This window comes from Oryzias latipes, chromosome 6, assembly GCF_002234675.1.
Source record: "Oryzias latipes chromosome 6, ASM223467v1".
NCBI classification, from domain to species: Eukaryota; Metazoa; Chordata; class Actinopteri; order Beloniformes; family Adrianichthyidae; genus Oryzias; species Oryzias latipes.
Window position 1 is genome coordinate 3,195,641 of NC_019864.2, and position 27,998 is coordinate 3,223,638.

At 45.1% G+C, this 27,998-nt stretch overlaps 2 protein-coding genes across 8 annotated transcripts in view; one reads left to right on the top strand and one right to left on the bottom strand.

Annotated features, from left to right (window-relative positions):
* Window positions 1-4,349, top strand: part of st7 (suppression of tumorigenicity 7) — a 45,593-nt gene extending 41,244 nt beyond the window's left edge. For 5 of the 7 annotated variants that reach the window (XM_023955473.1, XM_011472873.3, XM_023955474.1 and 2 more), the window contains 5 exons: window positions 102-204; window positions 1,066-1,216; window positions 1,291-1,383; window positions 1,566-1,708; window positions 3,947-4,349. In XM_023955473.1, the coding sequence (XP_023811241.1) occupies window positions 102-204; window positions 1,066-1,216; window positions 1,291-1,383; window positions 1,566-1,708; window positions 3,947-4,042 (586 nt within the window). In that variant the 3' untranslated portion in view covers window positions 4,043-4,349. The remainder of the gene's footprint in view (window positions 1-101; window positions 205-1,065; window positions 1,217-1,290; window positions 1,384-1,565; window positions 1,709-3,946) is intronic. The other 2 variants (XM_020701505.2, XM_020701507.1) reach the window with 1 other exon arrangement.
* A 997-nt stretch (window positions 4,350-5,346) lies between these two features.
* LOC101162030 (protein Wnt-2) lies at window positions 5,347-26,953 on the bottom strand. The gene is made up of 5 exons (XM_004086225.4): window positions 25,883-26,953; window positions 25,139-25,359; window positions 21,445-21,722; window positions 21,102-21,366; window positions 5,347-5,932 (listed from the first exon to the last, which is right to left on the bottom strand). The coding sequence occupies exons 1-5, from the start codon at window positions 25,963-25,965 to the stop codon at window positions 5,727-5,729; spliced, it is 1,053 nt and encodes a 350-aa protein (XP_004086273.1). The 5' UTR covers window positions 25,966-26,953; the 3' UTR covers window positions 5,347-5,726.
* Window positions 26,954-27,998: the final 1,045 nt, after the last annotated feature.

The following is a 27,998-nucleotide window of genomic DNA, read 5'->3' on the forward strand; positions in this document are numbered from 1 at the left end:
TAAGATAGCACAAGGGTTAAAACAGAACAGTCTATGGTTCTTCTCCTGAGTCCAAACGGTTCTGATCCATGTGGGGTTTCTGCATGTCTGTGTTTGAGAAGGTTCTCACCAGAAGCGGCGTCCAGGAGGGGGCTGAGCACAGCAGAAATGAACGCAGTCGAAGCCATCCACAGGGCGGTGGAGTTCAACCCGCACGTTCCCAAAGTGAGTCTCTGCAGGACTTTGATGGACAGCGCCTCACGCCGGTCATGACCACAGACACTGCCGCTCTATTCACACTACATACCATTGACTGTATCTGAGAACTGGACCAAGTGAGTGTGAGGTCACCTTTAGGATAAGCCCCAACCAAATGAAGTCAGTTCAGATGCCATTTTTCCATAATACAGATGCCGCCATGGCGTATACTCCTGTAGCCCTTTCCTACCTTCCTGGAAGGCCCAAAGCGCTTTACAGTCACAGTCCCGTTCACACATTCACATTCATAACATCAGTAAACTGTGACTCAACGTTTCAATGACAACCACTCTCACCAATCAGGAGTGAGCTTGTTGGAAGTCCACACCCCTACCACTTGAAAGCGGGCTACACAAAATCTGTCAATCAAACATTCGGAACGTTTGACGTGAGATCGCATACTTTTATGGAGGCATCTTATTGGCTGTCTATAACTTAAAGAGCTTAAACTAAAAGAATATATAAAAATGAAGGTTATCAAGAACATGTTAGAAAAAGGAATCACATCAAGAATGGTTTTGACTGAATACCAGCTGTTTATTTCTCTATAGAAGTCTATGGGATCTTGGTTTCTTGGTGCCAGCAGGTACTTCCTGTTTGGAATGGCAGGGGGGAGGAGTCACTCAGTCCATTCTCATGTACAGTCAATGGCTGATGCATGTTGGTGTAGTGTTGAACCTCCAGCTGCAGGGAAACTAGAACAGATGTCCTGCAGGACAGTCTCACCATACTGGGATGTGGTTCAAGAGGAAGATCTATGCAGGCAGGATGATGATGACGATGATGTTTGGAGCCAGCTCTTCATCATAGCTCTCTGCTCCTCCTCAGTACCTGCTGGAGATGAAGAGCTTGATTCTTCCTCCAGAACACATCCTGAAAAGAGGCGACAGCGAAGCCATCGCCTACGCCTTCTTCCACCTGCAGCACTGGAAAAGGGTGGAGGGGGCGCTCAACTTGCTCCACTGCACCTGGGAGGGCAGTAAGTAGCCTTGGACAAACGCTCGTGCACGCACACTGGCAGCATGCAGCAACAGCTTGTTTCTGTGTGCTTAGCTTTCAGGATGATTCCATATCCTCTGGAGAAGGGTCACCTGTTCTACCCCTACCCCATCTGCACAGAGACCGCAGACAGAGAGCTGTTACCCAGTAAGAGGCACCACACTCCTGCGCAGACGCATGCAGCTGCAGCAGACAGTAAAGTCCGACGGGCCTCAGTGTTTCCACTGAGTGTCTGCAAGCACAGATTTCTAAAGACTAGATATGTTGTGCCGCACGCTGGCCGTTGTGAAGTAACATTCCACTGTTTGTATGCCTGTGCCGCGTGGAAGCAGTGTTTCATGAGGTGTCGGTGTATCCCAAGAAGGAGCTGCCCTTCTTCATCCTCTTCACCGCCGGCCTCTGCTCCTTCACCGCCATGCTGGCTCTGCTCACACACCAGTTCCCTGAGCTGATGGGGGTGTTTGCTAAAGCTGTGAGTACTGTCCTGCACACAAACACTTCTGCTCCTCCTCTTTGGCTTTCTTGGGTCTCCTGAGAATCCGTCTGTGGACGGTTTGATCAGTGATTCTTCTCTGGACCATGTTCTGCACGGATCTTCTTGGAGCTACTGTTAGAGTCCCACTCCAATCATCTTTTGATCTATTTTCAAAGTTTTCCGAGTGGTCTTTTAAATAAGATTATGCCAGTTTTAGGCAAAATTTGAAAAACCTGTTTATTAGGGCTGGGTTGATCAAATCCATTAATGGACCTGAATGGATCCAAGCTTAATAAATCAATAATTGATCCATAAAAGTAGAGATTGATCTTTTACGCCTTTCCTTTTCCGGGGATCTAATGCATAACAGCAGCAAAGCCAAAGTCTGCTAGCTTGATGTTAAATTATAATGGTATTTCCCATAGGATGGCTAACGCTAATTCTCGTTCAACCTAAACATACACTGCTGACTACCGTAAACGAACAGCTTTATATCATCACTGGCATTAGTTTTCCAAGCTCTTTTTAGGAAACATATTCTTTAAAGTAACCATTTGTGGTCTAAAGCACCATTTTTTGCTGAATCTTCTGGAATGAAGTGTAATGCTATAACACCAGCTCCACCTAGTGGCCAAACGGAAACGCCCTCCAGGAGGGGGAGAACAGAATGATCTGCACATTGTTGTTGGAGCTTCTACTTTTTACAATTTTACAGTATGTGAACTGTATCAGATAATGGAAATACCTTTAAAAAAAATATAGATTGTTGTTGTATTTATACACAAATATGTATAAATGTGTACACTGTGTAAATTTAAAATCGACCTGAATCGATTCAGGAATTATTGGTGACACCCAGCCCTAGCTTGTGTCGTTTTCTAGGACATAGTTTCTGCAGAGCAGCAGAAGTTCATTAGGAATTCTCCTCTTGAGTTGTTGGTGTGACTGTTGGCGAGCAGTAACCCCGCCCCCTTCATTTCATGTTGCTAAAAGTTTGGAGCAGGGAGCTTGTGGCCCGCCCAGCTCCAGTCCTCCCTCACTCACTCGTGAACAAGACTCCCGGTCTCTGTATTCTCTGTACCGGTCTGTTGTGGTGAAGAGAGATCTGAGCCAGAAAGAAAAGCTCTCAATTTACCGGTCGATCTTCATTCCAACACTCACCTATGGTCATGAGCTCTGGGTCATGACTGAAAGAACGAGGTCCCGGATTCAAGCGGCTGAAATGAGTTTCCTCCGTAGGGTGGCTGGGCGCTCCCTCAGAGATAGGGTGAGAAGCTCGGTCACCCGTGGGGAGCTCGGAGTAGAACCGCTTCTCCTCCGCATCCAGAGGACCCAGTTGAGGTGGCTCGGGCATCTAGTCCGGATGCCTCCTGGATGCCTCCCTGGAGGGGTGTTGCGGGCCTGTCCCACTGGGCGGAGGCCCCGGGGAAGACCCAGGACACGCTGGAGAGACTACGTCTCTCGGCTGGCCTGGGAACCCCTCGGGGTCCCCCCAGAGGAGCTGGAGGAAGTGGCCGGGGAGAGGGAAGTCTGGGCATCTCTGCTCAGTCTGCTGCCCCCGCGACCCGGCCCCAAATGAATAGAAGATGGATGGATGATGGATGGAAATTAGCTCTTTTTTCATCTGCTACTGATTCACAACGATTTGAATGAAGAAATTCTCAGAAATGCAATTTTAATCTTAATTCTCTGTATTAATGTCCTCCATCGTCAGAAAAATGTGACAAAAACATGTTAAAAACACGATTTTCATCAGCGTGGGTCTTTAATGCCAATTGCAGCTGGTAGCCACTGGAGGGCGCTGGTCCTCCCAGTTTTATTTCCAAAACTGCTGCTGTCAGGTGTTTTCATCACAATGTTGGAGGTCTTTTTGGGGCTTTAATGTGTTTTACTCATGATGCTCTAATGATTGTGCTGAACGTTTAAGAAACCAACACAACTCAATAAAAGTTTTTGGGGAAAAGTTACAAAGTAAACACATTTTCCTTCAGAGCTTTGGAGCAGCAAAGTCTGAATGTCATGAAACACAGACTTTTAGATTAAATAATCCGAATCCAGCATAAGATTTGACTTTGTTTTGCGTGAAACCAAAACACCTTGGGGGTGTCATGTGACTCTCAGACAGGCATGGAGGGGGCAGGTGGACCTCGAACACACCCCATGGCGCTGTCATCAGCTGTGGCGGTGCGGCTGGAGGTGCTTCCTCTCTGACGCCTCTCTGTGTGGTCTTTGCAGTTCCTCAGCACGCTCTTCGCTCCTCTGAACTTTATCATGGAGAAAGTGGAGAGCATCCTGCCGTCCAGCCTGTGGCACCAACTCACTCGCATCTGACCCCAAACGAGCGGATCGGACTCTGATCCTGGACCAGCACCAAAAGCAGAGCTCCATGTGGACACAGTCAGAACTGAACTGGACTGTTGCACCTTTGTGCCAAGAACACGGAGATCAGCTGACGGGAGGAGACGCTCACACACAGAACTGCTTTAGACTTTATTTGATATGTTTGCATTTTGGGGTTTTCAATCTGTTCAAGCTGTTCTTTTGTTGTACAAAACAAGTGATCAATTGCCATAAATAAAAACCAGAAAAAAGAAAAAAAAACACTAAAGCAAAAACAATAAAGAACTTTTTTTGTGAATTGCTGCAAGTCGGCTTCTTCCCGCTGCTTTCATTCACATCATGACAGCGACGGCGTGGAAGAAACCGAGTTTCCTCGCATTCTCAGAATCACTGAAACCTTTAGCTTCGGTTACAACGACTGACTGTAGATGAGAGCTGGACTGAGGGGGATGTCATCCTTTTATTTCAGCTCCAACCCAATAAAGTCAATTCATTCGCCGTTTTTTTCGCAATACAAACGCCGCCATGTTGGATCAAGCCGACAGTAAGCAGTGACGTTTCTATGGCAACCACTCTGCAATCAGGAGTAAGCTTGATGGAAGGCCACACCCCCTTCCACCTGAAAGCGTGCCAAAGAGAATCTGTCAAACGTTTGACATGCGATCCCCTGCTTTCATGGAGGTACTTGATTGGTCAGTTTATAACTTTTCACTACAGAAAAATATCGTCAAAAGATTTTAGGAAAAAAAACTAATCAGATCACAAGTGGTTATTTTGACCAATAGAATGACAGAGTAACAGCTGTTTATTTTTCTATAGAAGTCTGAGGGATTCTGGCTTGTTGGAACCAGCAGGTACTTCCTGTTTGGAACGCCAGGGGGGAGGAGTCACTCAGTCCAGGTCTTGGTGAATGGACACTGCACTAGGCGGAGGCGGAGCAGGAACAGAAGTATCAACGCACAAACCCTGATTGAAATGAAAAGCATGATGCTGAGGATTTCTGAAAGGCTTGTGAAGCTGAAGTGAGGTGCATTCTGGGAAAGGTCTTTTGAATCACCACTGGGGGAATCCCAGCTAGCGTCTCCTCTGAGAAGCTGCTGTTCCATCACAGATGGACAGGGAGACTTTTTATTCCCAGCAGCTCAGTCCTGCTGGTGTCCTGAATGTTCTGTAGAGCAGCTGGTCACATTCTAGACGCCGCCTGTAGCAGCTCACAGTCAGACTGATGAACAAACACAGGAACCAATGGAAAACAAAGGCTGAGTCAGCGTTACCTTTTGGAGCGGATTCGTCTGGAGATGTAGGCGAGCGAGAAGATCAATCGGTACCACAGATGATCAGAGGGGGGCGGCGGTAATGCGCTGCATGTGGGGAGCCTGAACACGCAGCACAGAGCAGGACGTCCTGTTCAGACTGTTGAAGTCTGACCAAAGAACATGCTGAGGCTGAAGATGCGCCTCCATGCTGCTCCCACAGTCTGGGATGGTGAAGGGGCGGGGCTTTTCTCAACTGCTGGTTGAAGGAATCTGTGGGGTTTTGTAAAGTTGACTGTCATCAATCTTCTGGGGGCATTTATGGGGTTGGTCAAGGTTTCTTGAAGGAGTCCCTCTGACTGGATGACAGCTGTCGCCCGGCGAGGAGGAGCGGTGAGGGGACTGCGGCCGCCGCGGTCAGGTCATGTCTGGCTCTTGCAGGTGTGCACATCTACCTGCTGGTGGCAGTCGCGGCAGTGGACGGCGCAGCACCAGTGAAACTTGCACTCGCACTTGGTGGTGCGGCTGACGCGCGCCGTGTCGTGGCCTCTGCCGCAGCACATGACCTCGCAGCCGTCCATGCCGCGGGACGTCCGGTCGCAGAGCCGCCCGGCCGTCCCCGCTGACCCTGCAAAGCGGCACAGTGTCAGCACCTTTCTCTACCAACCCCCCCACTGTGGTTCCCTCAACCTGTAAGGAGTTCAATCGTTCCACACATGCAAAGCAGCAACCCAATTCTGCTGCCTTCAGGAGACGGACGTCACGCCTCTGAAGCATAGACGCATCTGGGAGGCGGGGCTTCATTCTGGACTCTGACCAGTAAAATAGTTTCCCAGCAGCCAATGGGAGCTGAGAGAAGCAGTCCAGCCAGGACTAAAGATGAGCTGCTGGAGGATGAGTAAGATGATGAAGGAGAGATGACAGATGGATGAGAGGAGCCATCAGCTCCACTTCATCAGCTGCTCATTTTCTAGCAGACATCAATCGATGCGCACACACACACACACTCTGCTGAAGGTTGTCTCTAACAGCACATGAACTATGTCAGATATGAAGAGACCAGACGTCACCTTGACAGCTTCATGGATGTCTGCTGGAGATGCTGATCAAATGTGGTCACTTTTTTTATGTTTCTTTAGAAAAGTGTTCCTGTTTTTTTACTGAGAGCACTCAGAATCTGATGTTTGCATATTTTACTAAATGTACAAGAATAAAATAAATCCTCCTTGATGGTGTAAAAGTAAAGGTTGAAGTCTGTTATAATTGGAAAGCTTTTTTGCAGTGCACTATGTTACCAAAGGTGTTGGTTTACCCATCCAAATGACCTAATCAAACAGCTGACCTCACATCCTAAACCAGAACTGACACTGATGAGGGAGAAAAACCCTCTGCAGGTAATGACGCATTCAGAAGGGAGTTCTGGCAGACATCTACATCTTTAAAAAAAAACGCTCCTTTGGCTTGAAGATGATCACACAACGATTCTGCCGCTGCTTTTGTTGGAGTTCTGCCGTCTCTGCTGAACATTGCATGAGGTCTGGACGACGCATGCAAACCGCTCATGACCCTTGTGCTATCCTAGGCACTTTACCATTGGGAGTTGGGTCATCTAGACCCACTAGACAGGGCTCTGAACCTTTTTTCTTCAATGATTTGTGATCTTCACTGGTGTCCATGGATTACATGAAACCTTTTCACCTTTATCCACCTTTGTCATGGTAGGGAGAACACGACAATGTAAGGGTAGGGTCATCTAAGATGGCACAAGGGGTAAAAGGTTCCTCCTGGCTCCCTCCTCGCCCATGACAGGAGCTCACTACAAATTCAGAATGGGAAATTTATAGAGGAGGCCTGCAGATCACTGAGCTTTAGATACATTTAGATATTTTCTAACATTGAAGGTATTAACCACAAAAATGGAAGCAGAACTCACCTAGAGGTTGGAGAAGCTCACCTCCAACATCTGATGAGATGTGCGTACCGTGATGCTGTTAGCGGTCATTTTTAGACCTGCAGCTCCCATTTGTAAACCATCAACTGCATATGAGAACTGGAGTGAGTGTGACGTCATCTATACTGACTTACTTCCAACTCCAACCAAATGAAGTCAATTTAGTTGCCATTTTTATGTGACACGGATGCTTCCATATTGGAGCCAGACGACCTAATGCAAGCAGGGATTGGTCTGACTCAACGTTTCTATGGCAACCATTCTCCAATCAGGAGTGAGCTTGTTGGAATTCCACAGCCCTACCACTAGACATCGGGCTACACAAAAGCTGTCAATCAAATTTGTGGAACACACAGAAATAAGGCCACCTACTTTCATTGAGGCTCGTGATTGGTCGGTTTATGACTTGAATAACTTGAACCACAGAAAAACTATCATGAAAAAAATTAGAATATCAAGGAGATGTTAGAAAAACATATTAGATCAGGAATGGTTCTTCCGACCAATAGATTGACAGAGTAACATCTGTTTATTTCTCTATAGAAGATTTTGGCTTCTTGGAAGCAGCAGTACTTCCTGTTTGGAACGCCAGGGGGGAGGAGTCACTCAGTCCCGGTCTCATTTATAGTCAGTGGTGTGAAGGCTGTGAACAGCTGGGTGACCTGATGAACCTCATGAAACAGACCCCCCCCTCCTGTCATAAACATTCCTCCTATACATTTAAAGTGATACCATAGCAACTCTCAGCACCATGACAACAGTGAGACAGGTGAGAATCTACCTCTACCAGGAGTTTTCTTTCAGATCAGACGACAACAGCCTGAAGACATGAAGGTGTGTTGGAAGTAAATGAGGAACTAAGATCCTCATTTAAAGCTGATCCCTTCATCACTTCATAGAATATCAAGGATGAGTACAGACTGCTGCAGCTGCATTGGGAAACATCTTTACCAGCTCAAAACGCTGGTACATATACTTTTAACTGCATCTTAGCTGCTGCAAAGTAACTCTGGAGGCTTTTTTTTTTCAATATCAAATATTACTACTCTATTGTAATTACACAAGAAATCAGTAGACCAGCAGGATTCTTTGTGAAATATTCTTTTTCTGTTTAAAGCAGGGGCCTCCACCCTGAGGCTCTGCAGCAATGGGTTTTTTTTTACTCCTCGATTTTGGGTCTTTAGTTGGGAAAAAAAGTTTATCATTTTAACAAGTAACATATTTTTCGGACTCTGAGACAAATGAAGGGAAACGAAGCAGAGTCACATTTGATTTAAATTACCAGACAGTATCCAGTATACAGACTGTATGGCTCTATGAGGCTTCTATGGTAGCCGTAATGCTCCAACAAGCCATCCAGCAGTGCTGCATCGTAGTTGATCCAAGTTGTGCCGAAACAATCAGAGGCATTTTTGCTGATGCATGACTAGATTTCATATATAAGATGTGCTGGATTAAAAAGTGAACTGGCGCTTCTGGGTGAACATGGCTGGCTAGAGGTTGTGTCTGTGCTGAGCTCCCCCTACCACCAAGGTTATTAAGCAGCAAAACGGAATACTGTCAAAATTACAACGGAGAATACATGCTTATTCTTTTTTTTTTAATACTTCAAGCGCATAACTTTAAACATTGAACGACGGACAATGTCGAAACAAACTAAAATTCAACCAAAGCAAGTGACGGCCGCCATGACTGCTAGCGCTAGCCAAACAGACGAGCTAGCAGGCGACCAGGTTTCAGCAGATACTTTGGCTCTCATCCGCAAAGTGACCCGAAGCTTTACAGAAATAATGGAGCAGAAATTCTCCAAGCTCTCAGAGACGTTGGAGAAAATCTCCTCTACGCTGGAAAGTAATACTACTTGCATTGCTGCGGCAGAACAGAGGGTTCCTGATGTGGAGGACACGGCAGCCGAGTTACCCGGGAGGCTAGCCGATGCAGAAAAGAAAATCTAGGCAATGGAGATTGCTTTGGATGATGTGGAGAACAGGAGCAGACGGGAAAACCTGTACTATCAACCTGAAGGAAGGTACGGAGGGTAAAATCCCCATTCGAAAAGTGGTTAACCTCACTACTCAGCTTGGATAAGAGCCCCAATGCTGAACCCCGTATTATCCCTTGTCCTATCTTAGATGACCCCACCCTTCCATTGACGTGTTCTCCCTACCATAACAAAGGTGGATAAAGGTGGAAAGATTTCATGTAATCCATGGACACCAGTGAAGATCACAAATCATTGAAGCAAAAAGGTTCAGAGCACTGTCTAGTGGGTCTAGATGACCCAACTCCCGATGCTAAAGTGCCTAGGATAGCACAAGGGTTACCCAGACATTGGCGCCTAAATCCAACTCTCCTTAACAATCCTTTGCTTGTTAGATATTTAGAAGACCAGTGGAAGCTTTACATCTCCAAAAATGACTTACCAGAGGTCAGTGCCTCCACTCTATGGGAAGCAGGTTATCCATTTCTGAGAGGCTCTATCATTTCTTATACTACAGCAAAAAAGAAAAAAACCTTGGCCTAACAGTTAGAACTTGAACAACTCATTGCTTCTCTAGAGAGGGATTTCAAACAGGCCCATGCCATCGCGGTGCTAGAAAAACTAGATGCTGCTAGATCAGCTTTGGACCAACTACTAACTCAGAATGCACAAACGGCAATAGTTTATACAAAACCCAGACTATTTGATTCAGGTAATAAGCCAGGACGCCTTCTTGCCCGACTGGCACAAGGGAAAAACAGATCCTATGTGATATCTTCCCTCAAAGACAAAAAAAACAAAAAACAATCTGCACTTTGAAACCAAACAAATAAGTAAAATTTTATAAGAATATTTTCAAGAACTGTATTCCTCCGAATATCTGCCACCCCCCGTGAAGACTTTCTTGACCACATTAATCTTCCAACAGTATCTGAACAAAACAGATCAGACATTTGCAGACCTATAAAAAGTCAAGAGGTCATAGAAGCAATTAAATCTTTACAGGCTGGAAAGGCTCCTGGCCCAGACGGGTTTGGGCCTGATTTTTATTTAAAAAAAATGGCCAAACATATTGCACAACCATTGTTAAATATGTATTTGGAATCCTTTGGGCTGGATTCGGTTCCACAAACGGTGAATCTTGCCCACATTACCCTATTTCTGAAAGACAACAGACCTCCAGATTTATGTACCTTCTATTGACCGATTAGTCTGCTTGGTGTTGACCGTAAAATTTTATCCAAAATCTTGGCAAGGAGATCGGAAAGAGTTCTGCCATCATTGGTGAAGTCTGACCAGACAGGATTTACATTGGGCAGATACTCCCACTCAAATGTGCATTTAAATGTTTTGCAAATTTCACAAAACATTGACTACAGCGCTCTAGCAATTTCACTAGATGCTGAGAAGGCGTTCAACCGGGTGAAATGGGAGTATCTATTCAATGTTTTGGACAGGTTTGGTTTGGATTCTGAATTTTGTAGGTGGGTGAAACTACTATACAGGGCACCAGCTGCAAGGATACTGGTAAACGGTTCAGCCTCTGATATGTTTTTCCTGGCCAGAGGAACATTTCAGGGCTGTCAGCTCTCCCCTTTATTATTTGCGCTTGCTTTGGAACCATTAGCGGAAGCCATAAGAACCAATCCTAAGATTTATGGGGTCAAATTAGGAGTTACCGAGTAAAAAATCTCCCTATATGCCGATGACGTGTTATTATTTATTACTAACCCAGAGGCATCTATCCCAGTGTTAACTTCAATTATTGGTAAATTTGGTCAATTCTCCAGGTACAAAATGAATTTTGACAAATGTGAAACATTGCCCTTGGGGGATTGAAAACAGTGGGTTCCTCTTGTGGATTTTCCATTTAGGCGGTCAAGTGCTGGCTTTTCCTATTTGGGTATCAAAGTTACTGCTAATACTGCTGAGCTGAACAAGTTAAATTTTGGTCCAGTCCTGGCTTCGGTGAAAAGGGACCTTAATAGGTGGTTTGACCTCCCATTGTCATGGCTAGGTAGAATAAGTTTGTAAAAAATGAATATCCCTCCTAGGGTACTGTTTGCTATGCAAATGCTACCTCTCAAAATTAATAGGAAAACATTTTCAAAACTGGAGAATTGTTTGTCTAAGTTTATCTGGCATGGGAAGAAATCTTGACTGCAAATTAGGACTCTTCAACTGCCATATGACAGGGGGGGGTCAGGCCCTTCCTCATTTTGTATTTTATTACTGGGCTTGTCATGCGTGAATAGTGTCGGGTGGCTGCACTCCTTTTTACGTCAGAGTGAGTGACCTGTGGACAGTTGGTGTTGTGACCCGTTGTCACCTCTCAGTCTCTTATTCACGGATGTGGTTGGACTCCCAGTAGAGGTTAAAAACAATAAAATAATGCTGACTACAATTAAGGTTTGACATGACATTATGACTTTCTGTGGGCGAAGAAAGTTTTCTAGTGCAATGCAACCTCTAATTAAAAATAAAGCTTTACCACCAGGTGTAGGCTTTAGTATATATGACCAATGGTACACTAATGGCTTAAGATTTGTTAGTGACTTTTTTGAAAAAGATGATTTTATGTCTTTTGGACAAATTCAAAGTAAATATAATATCCCACAGAAACACTTTTTTGGTTTTCTCTAAGTGAGACATTTTGTAAAATCATCTCTCACCTTTCCAGCAGATCAACCTATATTGAATTCCCTTGAAAACGTTCTTCTTAACTTTAATGACGATGCCACAACCAAAAGGAAATTTATTTCACTTTTTTATGGACATCTAATGCTGCTTAAAGCCCCTCTCAACTGCAGGGACCAGGACTCTATGGAGCCGGGGTTTGGGAGTGGAGCTCAGTAGTAAAACATGGTCTAAAGCTTTTGTATTTGCCAAGACAGACTCAGAGAAAATCAATATAGAATTCTGCACAGACTTCAATCTACTCCAAAGCTCCTGCATAGACCTAATCCTCAATGTTCCCCTCTTTGTATAATATGTAAAACTGGTTTAGGAACATACTATCACTGCATCTAGCAATGTCCTTTGATCACTAGATTCTGGAAAATATTGTAATAGAACTCAGCTGTAGTTTTCACAAAACAATCCCTCTGAGCCCAGCATTATTTTTTCTTTGCTTGTCTTAGGAGAGGCTGCCTCTGTCTGGTCAGGAGATTTTTTTGTCAAGTAAGCTTTTACACCTGGCAAGACGATGCCTACTGCTGCAGTGGATTCAGGGACAACCTCCTGTCACACAGTGGTACAGAGAGGCATTCAAAGTTCTTCCTATGGAGCGCCTCAGTGCCCTTTTAAAGGGCAACTCTGATGCTTTCTATAAGCTATGAATCACCTTCCTGGTGATCTAGTCAACAGCTAGTCTTTAAAAAAGGAGGTCCAAACCTTGTCCTGTTATTGAGCAAATGATAATCTGTTTCTCCATGACATAATCTATGTAATGTACTGGATGTATGGAACTAGCTGATGTGTTTGCATCCGTGCTGTGACTTTGTTGTGCTGGAAATTTGGTGTTTGTTCTTTTTTTTGTGTGTTGCTGTTTGTTTATGTCAAAATAACAATAAAAAATGTTAAAAGAAAAAGTGAACTAACTATTTTTGAAAATAATCGAAAGATTTTAAGTGCACCGTAAACTTTCAATAAGGTATGATACAGTTAATTTTGTAATAGCTCCAATTTAGTTTTAGTTAGTTAGGTTTAACAATGAATGGCTAAGAACTGTTAAAAGTTATAAACTATTTCATATTTAGAAAAAAAATTATTTTCTTTTTATGTTTATGTTTTAGTCAAGTCAAAAACACAATGACTCATTTGATTGTATCATAATAGTAACAACATTAATACAGTACAGTGCTGCACTTTCTAAAGGATGAAGTGAGACTTTGTGGATCCAGCTGGAGTGTGCTCAGGGAGAATTTGACCTCTTTAAGTGTTGAAGGTTGCAGACTTCTGGTTTTTAGGAACAGCTAGAGACGGTTCCTAAGAGCTTTGTGGAATCACAAAAAGGAAGTTCATGCTAGAATCTGCCGATGCTACAACAAACACAAACTTAGAGGCTGTAGAAGTGATTTACAGACAGACAAGACTCAAGGATGAAGCACCAAAAACTAAAAAAAATGTTAACAGCCACATTACCCTCTTTGACAATAGATGCATCCACTGCTGCAGACATGAATACATGAATACAGACATGAATATGAACATTTCTGTCAGAATTGCTTCTTTTCTGTATAATGAAAAATGGGAACTTTTTAAAAAGTAAACCACAAAGAACAAAACCTGTCCAGATCCATTAAGTTTACTGAATAAACTAAAAAAAAAACTCTACTGTTTACAAAGAGGACTGGACAATGCTTAAAACCGCAAAGCAAAACAATTATCTGCTAAACTTCAGAGATTCCTCGCAGACAAAGCCAAGAGTATTTCTGGGCATCAGGTTTTAGGTTCAGAAAAAAACCATCTCTGATTTTGTTGAGGGGTTGGTCGGTTGAGATTCTGCACAGCTCCCGTGGTGACAGTCTCCATTCCCTCTGGACTCCACCCCCAGCCCCACCTCGCTCTGGAAGCCAGTCCGCTTCCCGGCGCAGCTCAGGTAACACGGCCAGGATTCTCCTTCTGCTTATAAAATCAGCAGAAGGGGCCGCCGGGAGATGAGTTTAGCACCTGAGCCTGGCCTGGGCTGAGGGAAATTGATTTCACGCTCACAGGAGCAGTCTTCTCGTCTCCCTTCAGGCGAGTTTGTTTCCGACAGTATGTGAGAATGGATGGAGTTCGGCTCTGCAGAATGATTGAAGGCCAGTTTGCATGTCTTTGAGGGAGCTTCCTCCCCGAGTGATGAGAGAACGACTAGAAGTATGTGTTTCAGTCTTGATTGCATGTCACGGCTGTGCTGAAATGAAGGAGAAGATGTGCAGAGCGTGTCATGACTGACGGTTTGCATGTGTGTGTCTCTGGCAACACCGCTCTTTGGTTAAAAACCTCCATGCATGAAGTTTCCAGAGCAACGCTGTGTGTGTCACAATAACCGATGGGTCTCCAGTTCAACCTGCTGCACATGGCATTCATCAAACTTTCTGAGGAAGGTTTCTTCAGACCTGAAGCACTGCTAGAATAACTCTTTAGTTAAAAGTTCAATTAAAAACTCACTTGAGGAATGCATCTCCTTTGACACTAAGAACATATCGACAAAGGCCATTCCTCAACCCAAGCATGAAGTTCAAGTGTTCCACCACACTTTTACATTGGAGTCAAGCGGACAATCAAACCTTTTTTAAGTATTTCAAGGAACAGAAACACACCGTTAAAATACACTTCTTACAGAAGTCTGAGACAAGGCGCTCCACTCTTCCACATGTGCTACATGCAGTTCTGCAGGTCACTGGGGAGTACAATCATCCAGTCTCTGTTTCAGTTGGTCCTAGAAATGCTCCATAGGGTTCAGGTCAGGGGTCATTGCCGGCCAAACCACATTCCCACTTCCTGACGTTGAGTTCAGACAATTCTGGCGTGTGGTGGAGCGTTATCATCCATGAACAGAAAGTTGGGGGCATGCTGGTGGAATTGGGGGATGATGTTGGGTATATGATGTCTCTGAAGTAAGAACGTGCCTTAATGGGACCATCTACAATAACTAAATTGTTTTTGTTGTGACTGATGATGCCAGCCCGGACTGTTGCAACTCCTCCATCAAAGGTTGACCACGTTGACCTCAGCATCTCGCCTTCAACATTGCTAACGACCATCATTTCTGTGCAAGGTGACCCGACTCATCAGTGAACTGGACAGTAGACCGTTGCTGCATTGTCTAGGTCACATGGTCTTGTGCTCCCTGCAAACGTTCACGGCGGTGTCTTGGTGTCTGGGGAGTCACCTGCAACAACTGACTGTCTATTACCAAACCGGAGGCGCTACAGCCAGGTGGCGCTGTACGGATGTAATGCGACGTCATGAGTTCCTGGCTATTTGAACTTGGAACAACTTACTGGCAAAATCAGCTTTGTCTACCCTCACAACGTTGACGTTGATGCAACATTGAAAAATAATTTTTCTTTTAGAAGTTTTTTGTTTTGGCCCCAATATTTCAGACACACTGTTCACAGTGTGACCATGAGGTATGTCTGTCACCACAATATTATTACTGAAGCAAACACTCTATACGGCATCCAATGAAATGTTCCACTATATCCCTAACTTATTGTGAGGTGTACATGAGTTTCAAAACACTTTGGCTCTACAGGGTTCAGAAACATCACAGGTCCTCCCATTTGCACTTACACCTAACTTCCTGCACCAGCAGGTTACGCAAAGATGAAACTGAGGTGGATCTCAACCTCTAAAGATGAAGAGGTTCAATAACCAGCTGGTTCCAGAGAAGGACTTCGACCCTGGAGAGGCTCCAAATATATGGAGAACATTTAGCAACACCAGGTGAATGAAAACGAGTGGAACCTCCAGGGCTCTCATGCTTCTATGCCGAGCAACCATTTTAAGCAACCCCGTTATTGCAGCTTCTCATTAGCGGAGCACACCTACTCCAGGTGATTAGAGCAGGTAAGACAGGGACTTCTGGAAAACGAGCAGGTTGGCGGTTCTCAAGGACTGGATTTGGACCATTGACTGCATTGACTGTATAAGAAAAGTGGACTTAGTGGATGTGACACCACCTGTAGAAAAAATGACGTCTTCTAGTTCCAACTAAATGAAATAAACTCAGTTGCAATATTTTTACAATCCAAAGATCCAAAGGCACGATGTTGGAACCAGAAGACGTCAATGAGTAGGCATTGGTGTGAGGTGGTGGGCTGAGTCATCATATCTATGGGAACCACTCTCACCGAACTTGTTGGAAGTCAGGCTCAAGAGAATCTTTCAATCAAACATTTTGAACTCTGACGGTGGGGGCCAGCAGGCACCACATATTAATATTGAGCCATCTGATAGGTCGGTTAATAACTTGAATAACTCGAGATACAAAACTTATCATGAACGAAAACCAAATGAAGTCAATTTAGTTGCCATTTTTATGTGATACGGATGCCTCCATGTTGGACGACCTAATGCCAGCAGTGATTGGTCTGAGTCAAGTCAACGTTTCTATGGCAACCATTCACCAATCAGGAGTGAGCTAGTTGGAATTCCACAGCCCTACCACTAGACATCAGGCTACACAAAAGCTGTCAATCAAACATATGGAACATTTGATATGAGGCCACCTACTTTCATTGAGGCTCGTGATTGGTCAGTTTATGAGTTGAATAACTTGAACTAAATGAAAAACATAATGAAAAAAATTTGAATATCAAGGAGATGTTAGAAAAACATATCAAATCAAGAATGCTTATTCTGACCAATAGATTGACTGAGTAACATCTCTTTATTTCTCTATAGAGGTCTATGGGAGTTTGGCTTCTTGGAGCCAGCAGTACTTCCTGTTTGGAATGCCAGGGGGGAGGAGTCACTCAGTCCAGATCTCATATACAGTGGAGCAAAAAAAGCATTTACCGGTAGTCAGCCTCCAATTGTTCAAGGCTTTCCAGTTAAAGCCTTGAACCAAATAATCTGAAGTTTTTCCTCATTTTGTCTGTCATAGTTGAGGTATCATGGCGAGGCTTCGTAAACGAAGATTATGAAGAGGGCTGTCCACGTCTTCTACAAGCTCGCTCGTGGCTGAGCAATCCAATATGGGAAAGGCAGATCCTGCAGCAGAGGCTGCAGGTGAAAGTCTGTTCTGGATTCGGTGCAGTCGTGAGGCCGGCTATTCTCATTTGCCGTTTGTCTTTTAGCCTAGTCCGTCGCTTGTCTTCAAAAGAGGAGACAGCGTCTTTGATGTACTGGCGCCAAGTGTCACGGTCTTTTGCCAAAGTAGACCACTGACGATGGTTGATGTTACAAGCACCAAGGGATTTCTTAAGAGAGTCTTTGTATCTCTTTTTTGGTGCCCCTCTATCTCGCTGGCCTGATGCAAGTTCGCCATACAGAGTGATCCTTGGCAGTCGGTGGTCCTCCATCCTGTGTACATGCCCAGCCCACCGCAGTTGCGACTTAAGAAGCATGGCCTCTATGCTTTGGATGTCTGCCCTCTCGAGGACTTCAACATTGGTGACAAAGTCACTCCAATGGATGCCAAGAATGGTGCGTAGACAGCGCTGGTGGAAACGTTCGAGGACTCGCAGATGGTGCTGGTAAGTGACCCAAGAATCAGAGCCGGAAAGAAGGGTGGTCACCACAACTGCCCTGTATACACTGATCTTGGTGGGTTTTTTCAGGTGCTTGTTGTTCCACACCCGACTGTGGAGTCTGCCAAAGGCACTATTCGCCTTGGCGAGCCTGTTGTCTAACTCTTTGTCGATCCTGGCATCTGAGGTAATTGTGCACCCCAAGTAGGTGAACTGCTGGACAGCTTTTAGTTCTGTCTCTCCAATATAGACATGGGGAGGCTGGTACACTTCCCGAGGTACTGGCTGGTGGAGGACCTCTGTCTTCTTTAGACTAACTTCAAGTCCGAAGAGCTTGGCAGCATCTGCAAAGCAGGAAGTTAGTCGCTGAAGTGCTCTCTGGGTGTGAGCTAGGAGAGCTGCGTCATCAGCAAAGAGGAGGTCACTGATCATTTGCTCACGGGTCTTGGTGTGAGCCTTCAGTCGTCTCAGGTTGAACAAGCTGCCATCGAGGCGGTAGCGAATGTACACGGCATCCTCGTCATCAGGGCCATCAGTGGCTTGCTTTAGCATCATGCTAAAGAAGATCGTAAAAAGAGTGGGTGCCAGGACACAGCCCTGTTTTACGCCGTTGATGATGGGGAAAGTGTCTGAAAGGTCGCTATTGAGCCTGATCTGGCCGCTCTGGTCTTCGTGCAGCTGAACAACCATGTTGAGGAATTTGGGTGGGCAGCCGAGACGTTCCATGATCTGCCACAGGCCTTTTCGGCTCACAGTGTCAAACGCGTTGGTCAGGTCGACAAAGGTTACATAGAGTGCCTTGTTCTGCTCACGACACTTTTCTTGAAGCTGTCGGAGGACAAACACCATGTCAGTTGTGCTCCTGTTGCTTCTGAAGCCACATTGGGATTCTGGAAGATGGTCTTTGGCAATGGTGGGCACAAGTCTGTTGAGTAGGATTCTTGCGAGGATTTTCCCTGCGATGGAGAGTAGGGTAATCCCTCTGTAGTTTGAGCAATCAGACTTTACTCCCTTGTTCTTGTAGAGGAGGATGATGACTGCATCACGGAGATCTTGCGGTAATTTTCCCTGCTCCCAGCAGCAGATAAACAGTTCATGGAGTTTGGAGTGTAACGCTGGGCCACCATAGTTGAGGTATACCTATAATGGAAATTACAGGGCTCTCATCTTTTTAAGTGGGAGAACTTGAACAATCGGTGGCTGACTGAACACTTTTTGCCCCACTGTACAGTCATTCTGGTTTCAAACCAACAACACGTCGTTCACCTCAACCTCAGCCTGTTCAATTCCTCTCTAATAGAGAAAGTCATTTAGCTAAAATAACTTTATTAAATTTACAGACTAAAAACTTCTTACTGAAGCATTACATGATATTAGATTTTTTTCTCTTCAATAAACATATGAAATGCTGGTCTTTATAATAGATAGCAGTGAAGGTGTGATGATTCTGTAACCAGGATAAAAAGATTAGGATACATTTAACTAGGTTTGGGATTTCTTGCTGTTTTAACCCACATTTTTAAGAATCAATAGACTTATAGACTTAATCCATCACATTGAAGTTTAACATGTATTGCGACGCTCTAATCCAAGGGTGTCAGTCAGACTCTAGGCCTCGAGGGCCAAACTCTTGCTGGATTTTCAGAAATCCTGCCTTATCTGCTGTTGATTAACTGGATCGTGTGTCTTTAAAAGACATGCAGGACACCGGCCCTTCAGACCTGGAGTTTGACACCTGTGCTCTAATCGGAGGCTTTTACTGCATTCATACCTTCCTCCTTTATGTCCTTTTTGGCCAAAACCTCCTCTAAAAAAACAGAAAAGTTATCAATGAAGTCAGAGTTTTGTTTTTTCTTCAGCCCTGCATGTCACCAACCTCTTTCCTTGAGTTACTCGATCTGGTGCAAAACAATTATTTCGACTGAAAACCAGAACATCAGAGAACCGAATCCCACACGGTCATGAACATAGAAGGGGAAAAAACTATTCAGGATCAGAAAAATCTGGCTCTTCCCAGCCAGGGGTCGTGTAAAATCCACTGATATCAGCCTCTGGTGGGCGTCTCTCGCCATCAATAATCTCCATTTGTATGATTTAAAGTCCCCACATCAGCATAATTTCCCCACAAACTCTTCAGAGTGGGTAAATCACCTTCCTCCTGAAGAATGTGCCTCTCCGCTGCACAAAGAAGCCCTCGGGCGTTTGCCGTTTCATGGTGTATTGCAAGTGCAGCTGATTTATCACAGAAAGAGGTTCTCTGAAGTTTCAGCCCACAGAAGAGTGTCCTGAACTGGCAGACCCCCTATCAGCGTGGATCCTCTGCCTCACAGGCCTTCAGTCATGTCACACACACTCATGTCTGTCCCTCCAACGCCTTTTCCAATGCAAGCATGTTTCTCCCACAGGTTCAGGGTTAGTTCCTGTTTCCTCCACTGATTCCTCTCATCATTTCCGTATGGAAAACTCACTGGCTTGTCCAAAGTGTGGTCGACTGATACATTTAGAACGGAGGACAGGTCGCCTCTGACAACGAGACAAGTGAAATGAAAGCCACTCCACGGAGCATCAGCAGTCCACAAGCCCGTTTCCTGTGGCTACGGCTGCTTCGCCCGTTGAACATTGGGAGGCGCTGTCACGACCTCCAGATTCTGCAGACAGTTGTACCTTCAGCAGACAGAAATATTGTTGAGACGAAGCTGCATGATCAGAAAAGCCAACCCATCATTTCAGCTTCACGTCTTCTCCATTGAATGTTTCATTATGCTGTGCGTGTGTGTGTGTGGGGGGGGGTGCATTCTGTGTGTTTTACACAATTTTAACGTAAAAGTCTTTGTTCTTACATTTGGTTTTTAAGTACAAATGTTTTAATTAGGTAAAGCACACTGTGGTGATGCTGTGTGTGTGAAAAGGGCTTTCTAAATCAAGTTTGATCTGATCAGCCAGTGTTCTGCTGAGCGTCTCATCGTCTCTGCAGGCTTCAAACGGAACATCCGGAGATCTGCTTGTGTCTCACTTTGAGACCTCGTGAACTCTGGTCGGAGTGTAGCAGCTCGAGAAAAGCTGCACAGACTCAGGATCCCTGTTTGCTGCAGGACTCAGGACACATTTCACTGCACGGGACAGGAAGAAAAGGACAGAGGTTGTCAGGATCCTCCAGAACCACCGCATCCAACTACCTCAGCAGAACCAGACTGAAGCAGGCCGGCTTAAAGCAAACCAGGCTAATGTAAACAAGGATAAAAAAGGAAAAGAAAAAAGGGGCTTAAATAAACCAGTTAAGAAAAACTAGGCCAAAACAACGATGCTAAAGCAAACCAGGTGTGTGGAAACCAGTTAAAGAAACCAGGCTAATGGAAACTAGGTTTGGGTAAACCATCAAAAGGAAACAGGCCAAAGCAGACCAGTTCAGGTAAAACTGGCTAAAGGAAATCAGACTGAAGCACCGCCACAGTAAGATAAGGTATGAAAGGACTTTCAAACTAAAAGCCCCATGAGAGCTCATGAAATGCTGCCATACTTTGGTCCAAAGCCAACGGAGAACCTTCAGCAGGAAAGCTACATCATCCTTCAACGCACAAACAAACTGGACTTGGGACTCAAACTGGAAAACCCTTGAGGTCATAAGCCTGTAGGGGATTTGTGGTTCTATGTGGTGACGTCTGACCCACACGCCTGCGTTTACCTGACTCCTGATCCCGTATGCAGTAGTCTGGAGAGTCCTCTAGGTAGACCAGGTCGTTCTTGCTGGCGTGCCTGAACTGCGTGTGTGCAGCGGTGAACCCACTTCCATACTGGTTCACTGTGACTTGCACGGCGCTGTTGTAGCGCCGGCGCAGGTGGTCACCAGTGAGTCTGAAGTCAGCCAAAGCCAGCCAGCAGGTGCGGACGCTGCACGACCCGCTAACACCGTGACACTTGCACTCCAGAGTCATGAACCGCTTCACTGCCTGAGACAGAAGATCAAAAACAGAGGGAGGGGTAAACTAACACAGTGATGAGCAAATGCATCCAAATCCAGCTCCCACCTTTCTGCCAGCTCTGTTGTTGTGAAGGTTCATGAGCGCTCGGGCGTCTCTCTCCTTCCTGTCTTTGGCGTCTACGAAGGTTTGGCTGAAGCGAACGGCATGCTCCACATGGTCGCTGCAGCCCCCCCAGTCGAATGAGCCCTTCTCGTCCCAGGATGAGCCCTTCTTCGTGGGATCACAGGAACAGGAGTCCAGCTCGCCTTGGCTGCAGGCGCGCGCCAGCGTGTAAACCACTCCGGCTGAGGAGATGGCATAGAGGAAGGCAACCTCCCGGCTGCCTGGATAGACAGGAGGAAGGTTATTATGGCTGAGAGTCAGAAATGATGCATAATAACAACATTTATGAATGAAGTAAAGAGTCTAACCACACTGAAAGCATACTCAGAGTTTAGGGTTAAAGACCCACTCCAATGAAAACAGTGTTTTTGCTGTTTCCAACACAATGCTGTGTCATTTTTCACATGATGGAGGACCTATATAAAATTTAAGCCTAAAATTGCATTTCTGAGTATTTCTTTATTCAAATCATTATGAATCAGAGGCAGAAATAAAGAATGGCGTTTGAAAGAACGACTGTAGATGTGACATGGAAGCTACAACAGAGGCCTTAAGCTTCCCGCTCGGCTCCATGCTGATGGTTCCACTGTCAGATTTTGGATATTGGTCGCCATTTTTGCTGCACCACTATTATCAGGTTGGGGGCGTGAGGGGCTGTAAGCTAGCAGGAGAGTGAGTAAACAGAGAGCTCTCTGCAATGGGGAGGGGAAGGGATCATGGGAAATGAGGGGAGGGTTACTTTGTGCCAGCCGTCCCACCCACAACACACATCACATCAACCAAGGCCTTCATCCCCCCAAGTGCAGATTTCTCTCCAATGATGTGGAATTTCTGGCCTGTTTAAGAGCAACAAGTGTCAGAAATTAATGTAAAGATGCAGATTAGTTTGGTTTTAGATCTAGATTAGTTTGGTGATGAACTACCGCTGCTCCACAGACATTTCTTCTCACATTTTGTTTTAGAAAACAACAGAGATGTTTGATTTTGGATAAAAACGGCATCATTGGAATTAAAAGAACAACTGGAAACCCTTAGAAAATGGATCTAAGATGATCAGAGTGTGACTTTAAGGATGTGTCCAGCATTGTAAACTGTCTCTAAACACACTTCTGTGGATAAAAAGATTTCCTTCAAAGCAGATCAAAATTTAAAACTCAGCATTAATTAACGGTATGAACACATTTCCCAGCATGCCCCATGTCACCGCGCTGTCTTTACACAAACCTGGAAGAAAGTTGATCTTTGTCAGATGTTTTTGAAAATAATCTAGCGGTTTTGGATCTTATTTTATTGCAAATTATTTGTGTACATTTGGTAAACAGCATTTCCATTTTTGTATTACAGCTTTCGTTCACTGTGACTAGATTATATTCTATTAAAGAATATATTCTTCCATTTCAACGTTTATTCAAGCAGTTTTCCTCGTCTTTCCTGCTTAGAACTTTATCATTACGCTGAAACCCCCCCTCGTAGTTTGAACCTTAACTCAGCGCCCCGAGGAGAGTTTGAGTTTAGAGCAACAGAGGAGGCTTTCTGAGATGATCCTCACCATCAGAGGATGAAATGACTTCCCATCGGTTTAAGGGATTCCCCGGACCCTTTAAAGCTCATCATCCTGGAAGAGAGCACACCTGCACACTGTCAGGTGAACAAAGCTGATATTTTATCCACACCTGACTGTCCTACAGTGAAAGACGGTCTTCTGGAGAGACAAAATGGCTCATCTCTTCATTGAGACTTTCAGGTGGACTGTAACTTCTGTTCTGTCAAAGTTTTGTAAAGAAGTGAACTGAGCTGCAGAAAAACCCGACAGCAGACAAAAGCAGCAGAACGTCGGCTCAGGAGCAGCTTCCTATTTTTACAGAAAAATGTGAGCCACAACTGGCTGCTGCTAAACGAGAAGATTTTCTTCATTCTAATGCTCAAACTACAACACTTCTGACTATTCTCATACCAATATTCCCAAGGCAGGCAACAAAATATTAAAAAAAATGAAAATGATAGAAATTACAGACCCACTCCCATCATCTTTTGATCCATTTTCATAGCGTTCTTAGTGGTCTTTTATTTAGGATGATTCTGTTTTTAGCCAAAATACAACAAACCTGTGTCGTTTTCTAGGACATAGTTCCTGCAGAGCGGCAGGCGTTAATCAGAAGTTCACCTGAGTTGTGGGCGGGACGCGGTGGAGCAAACCTGCCCATTCCTTTTATCACAGTGTAACAAAAATGGCAGCATCATAGGAGATATCCAGCCGTCCAGTTTAGATCCAGATTCCAGCTCAGACCAGGAAAACAAAGACGTTCATGGATCCGTTTGTCTGACAGAGGATGATCAGAATGGAGCACAGCAGGAAGCTTAAGGCCTGTCCAGTCTATTTTCTATGTCACAAATATGATCTTTTTACAAACTACATTTTTTGTCTGCACCTGATTAATGACTATCTGAATAAAGAAATAACCAGAAATGCAATTTTGAGCTTCAAAATGTTAAAAACACCGTTTCCTTTGGAGGGGGTCTGTAAGGATTTCTCAGGCAATAGAGCAGAAAAAATCTTGATTAGTCAAATGAACGACTCATGACGGTGTGTTTGGGTGACGGCAGATAATCTGAGAGAACATGATGCCAGGAGGGAACAACTCCTGTGTAATTGTTTGAAATTAGCCCGCCGCCACCGCCAACAAGGAGCTTGTGATGTGCCGTGATAATGGTATGTGACACGGTCAAGGCCCGGCTGGGAGGTCCGAATACCACACGGCTGATTAGAGGCCCCAACATGAAACAGACTAAGTTGAAGGATCTTCCTCACGGGTTAAATCTCAGGGCATGGGAGAGAAACCCCCAGCCTGCCAGCCCTGAAGATCCTCAGTCTCTATAAAAAAAAAAATCATTTGAAAACACTGGAAACTTAAGGAGCAGACAAGAACTTAGCAGCTGAGGTCTTCACTCGTTAAAATAATTGATGGCGATACATTTGTCACATTTACCAAAAGTGGTGACAAGCTGTTCAAGACATGAGAGCAACCGTTCCGGCTTCACAGGTCTTCTCTGCTCACCTCCATCTGCATGAAGAGGCCATCATTCTCTGATCTACGGGAGTCTTCTCCAATAAATCACCATCCAGGATAAACACTGCTGATGACCAGACATGACTCTTTAGGCTGCTGGGATTACTTTTGCTGGAAAAAAATATCTAAATGTCTGCCATCTTTCATTTCAATGAGCTGACTGGAGAGTAATGAGTCAGCTGAGCCCGCAGAAAAACTCTGTTGAGTCAAGTCAATAAATAAATGGAAGCGGGCTCCAGTCCTCCTCAGACTGCAGTCAACAGAAGGTGGACAACGAACGACCAACGAAAAGGTGAGCAACACAGCTGCCTGTGAGAAACCCTCGTCTGCAGCGGCGAGTGATGAATGCACGCTTGTAAAGTGAGAAGACGTGTGGAATGTGATCCAAGCTCAGAGCAGAAGAAAAAACATTACTGCCAGGGAAGTTACTCAACACCTGCAAAACTAACCAGCTCTACGCATTCAAATCTTGGTTCAGGTAGGAGCCATTAGTTGGCGTAAACTGAGGTTTGACCTCTGGACTGGCTCTGGATGGGACGCCTCACGTTCCTCTACCTCTCTGCACTGACCTCGCAGTGGCAGACGGCCAAACAAGCTGTAGTCTCGGGCCGTTGTGTTGCAGTTCCAGCGGTGGCTGCGGAACTGATGCTGGCACTCAAAGATCCAGTCCTTCATCCCGCCGCCGATGGCCTGCATCACCTTGGGGTGCTGGCGACAGAGTTGGCGCTGCTTGTTCACCAGTCCAGGGATGTTGTCGCACATCACCTGGGAGCCCAGAGTGCCCATGTACCTGCAGGGGGGGAGGAGGAAGGGACGCAAAGCTGAAAACTGGAAGACATTTTCACATTTGCCTAGACATGCCGGAGGAGGAGGCTCACACCTTAAAGACGCTAAACACTCCACTTAATCTACCAATAAAAGGGAGTGTGTGAGGAGGGGAAAGAAGGCAGATAACTCTGACATTTGTGAGTTTATTTGGGGGGGTAAAATAACCTTTCTGTAGGAGAGGATTGTGGGACCTTTGAGGGCCTTTAGAAAAATTAAAAACTGAAGAGAAACAAACAACGAGATATTAAAATGCATCTCATGACTGGACAACATATACCTTATATTATATTCAGGCTCCAGCAAACTGCAGTTATGAAAGTTGGGGGGGGGGCTACTTAAGGTGTAGCCAGTTACAGTTTCATGAAGACTAAATGACAGAGAAAGATGAACATCTAGAATGTTGTGAAAAAGAAAGAAATCAGAAAAAAGATTCATGGTTTGTTTTTGTTTTTTTCGATGCGTAAAACCAAAGCGGACTCACTCACCACCAGGATGCGTCGACTTTGGCCGTCAGCCAGTAGATTGCTACAGATAAATAAAAACATATTCCACTGTTCACAAAGTTCATATTAAGCGAAGTTTGGTCCTTTAGGGGTCTGGATGGAGCATTTCCGCGCGTGGAACCACACGATCAACCATGAGAAGAAGGAGAAGCTGCAGAGTCCAGCAGCGCGCGCGTCTGGTGGTAATGGTGGGGGCATGAGAGGATGTGCTCTCAGGTTCAGACCGCTCTGCTCTGCTCTGCGTGGAGGGGTGGGCAGAGCGCCGGCTCAGGAATGAGATGTCTCAGGGTATCTGTTCAGGCTGGTTTGACACCAGACAACTTTGGCCTCGATCCAGTCTGGAACTCTGAGATGAGGTCCAGGAGAACGGGCGCGCGCGCGCGGGGACAAGAGCGCAGGCCTCGTGAGGAGTCCAGTGAGGAGCCCAGGTGGGAAAAAGCATTTTCCATTCAAGCTTTTGTCCACCTTTAGCCCGCCTGAGCTCTTTGCGCTGCTCTTGGGAAGCAGACCTTCCGGTTTCTGGGGCAGTGGCTGGCTGACTCAAAGGCGCACGCGGTCCATCACAGACATGGCGCGCAGGTGTCAAATATTGCAAAAGCCTGACGCACAGGTATTTTTACAGGCTTGTACACAATGGCAGCCCCAGTCATGACTCCAGATGATGGGTCCAAACTGAAGAACTGCGCGGGCTTTCTCAAAGTTGGTCCCCTGCCGTTGGATTATCTCCGACAGTCTTTTCTTAGAGGGGGGGGACCTCTGTCACGCTGCATTTACCCCACCTTTGATCCATCCCTGGATCTGGAGGTCTGGAGACTCTGGCACTGACCAGATTAATGGTCAAATTGGATTTTTCTCGTGATCTCCGTGGAAAAATAAAACAAGAGCAGACTAAAAAAAAAAGAAAAAAACAGACTTTTCCTAAAAGTAAACCGAAAAGAACCAAGATGAGTGGCTTCAATGACACGATCAAGTTTATTCCCCGCAAAGATGCAAACAAATGAGATTAAAGTCTCTTCCCTTCCTATGCTCCCTTTGGATTCTTTGGATGTGGAAAAACAACAGTGGTGAACTTTAGGAAACTAACATTTGAATGGATTTGACATTCATTCTAGTTTACTTGTTTGTTTGGACACAGATTTCATTTATACTTGATGATCTGGAAGAAATCCAAGAATCTGGAAAACTTCCCTGTTCAGTAGCAGGAATTTCTGTCTGAGTCTCACTGCTGGAAGTTTGGGATGATGATCTGGATCCATTTTAGGTCAGAGCATGGCCGGCCCTCCCCATACGCGAATTACGCAGCCGCGTAGGGCCCCCGTCATCGCCAGGGCCCCGAAGTGGCGAAAAAAATGAAATAAAGAAAGACCCAAATCTGGCAACCCATTTCATAGAATTTCCGTACCAACGTGCGCCCTGAATCTTGTGCAAAAGAAACTTGCCTGCACTTTTGTGATCCCCCCTTCAACACACCTGAACCAATCTGGCAACCCAAATAAGGGCGTCACGCCCCTCTTAGCAACGATTGGTCAACATCATTCCATCTGAACCATACACAGCGTGCATTGACGAGCGCATTTTGTTTCAATAAAGTTGCGAAAAAGAAAAAAAACGAGCACATTTTATCACACTGATCAAAACGACAAGAGAACTTCATGCCAGAGAGACTTTATCCATCAGGAGCTGAAAAAAGATTAAGAACTTCAACATCAATCTTAAGGTAAGTTTGGAGGATGTTGGAGCCATATTATCCTGCCTTTCTGTGCAGATGCGCAATTTACGTAAATACTAATCGATCCGAGGTGAAGATTGCACATAAACGACCCCGTTTGTCGTCATTTCCAATGGAAAACTGGAAAATAATTCTGATATCCAAGTTTCCAAGATCATGAGGTCGGACATGACCTTCCAAAACGGCTAATAGCAAAGAAAAGTAAATAATGATGATGGTACGGTGGCTGAAAAATGTTTTAACTCATAATCGTATTGTTTAATTGTTTTGCTAACACATATAGTGCGTTCTGCATTTTCCGGTTTATGTCATTAAAAAACTGCTGTTTATTATAGCAGGTAAGGTAGTCTGACTTTTTCAACATTGAAT

Coding starts and splice junctions, on each gene's coding strand:
- LOC101162030 (XM_004086225.4), bottom strand. CDS start 25,965: ATGAACTTTGTGAACAGTGGAATATGTTTTTATTTATCTGTAGCAATC. Junction 21,723..25,138: donor TGGCCGTCTGCCACTGCGAG/GTCAGTGCAGAG, acceptor CTGTCTATCCAG/GCAGCCGGGAGGTTGCCTTC. Junction 5,933..21,101: donor CATACGGGATCAGGAGTCAG/GTAAACGCAGGC, acceptor GCCGCTTTGCAG/GGTCAGCGGGGACGGCCGGG.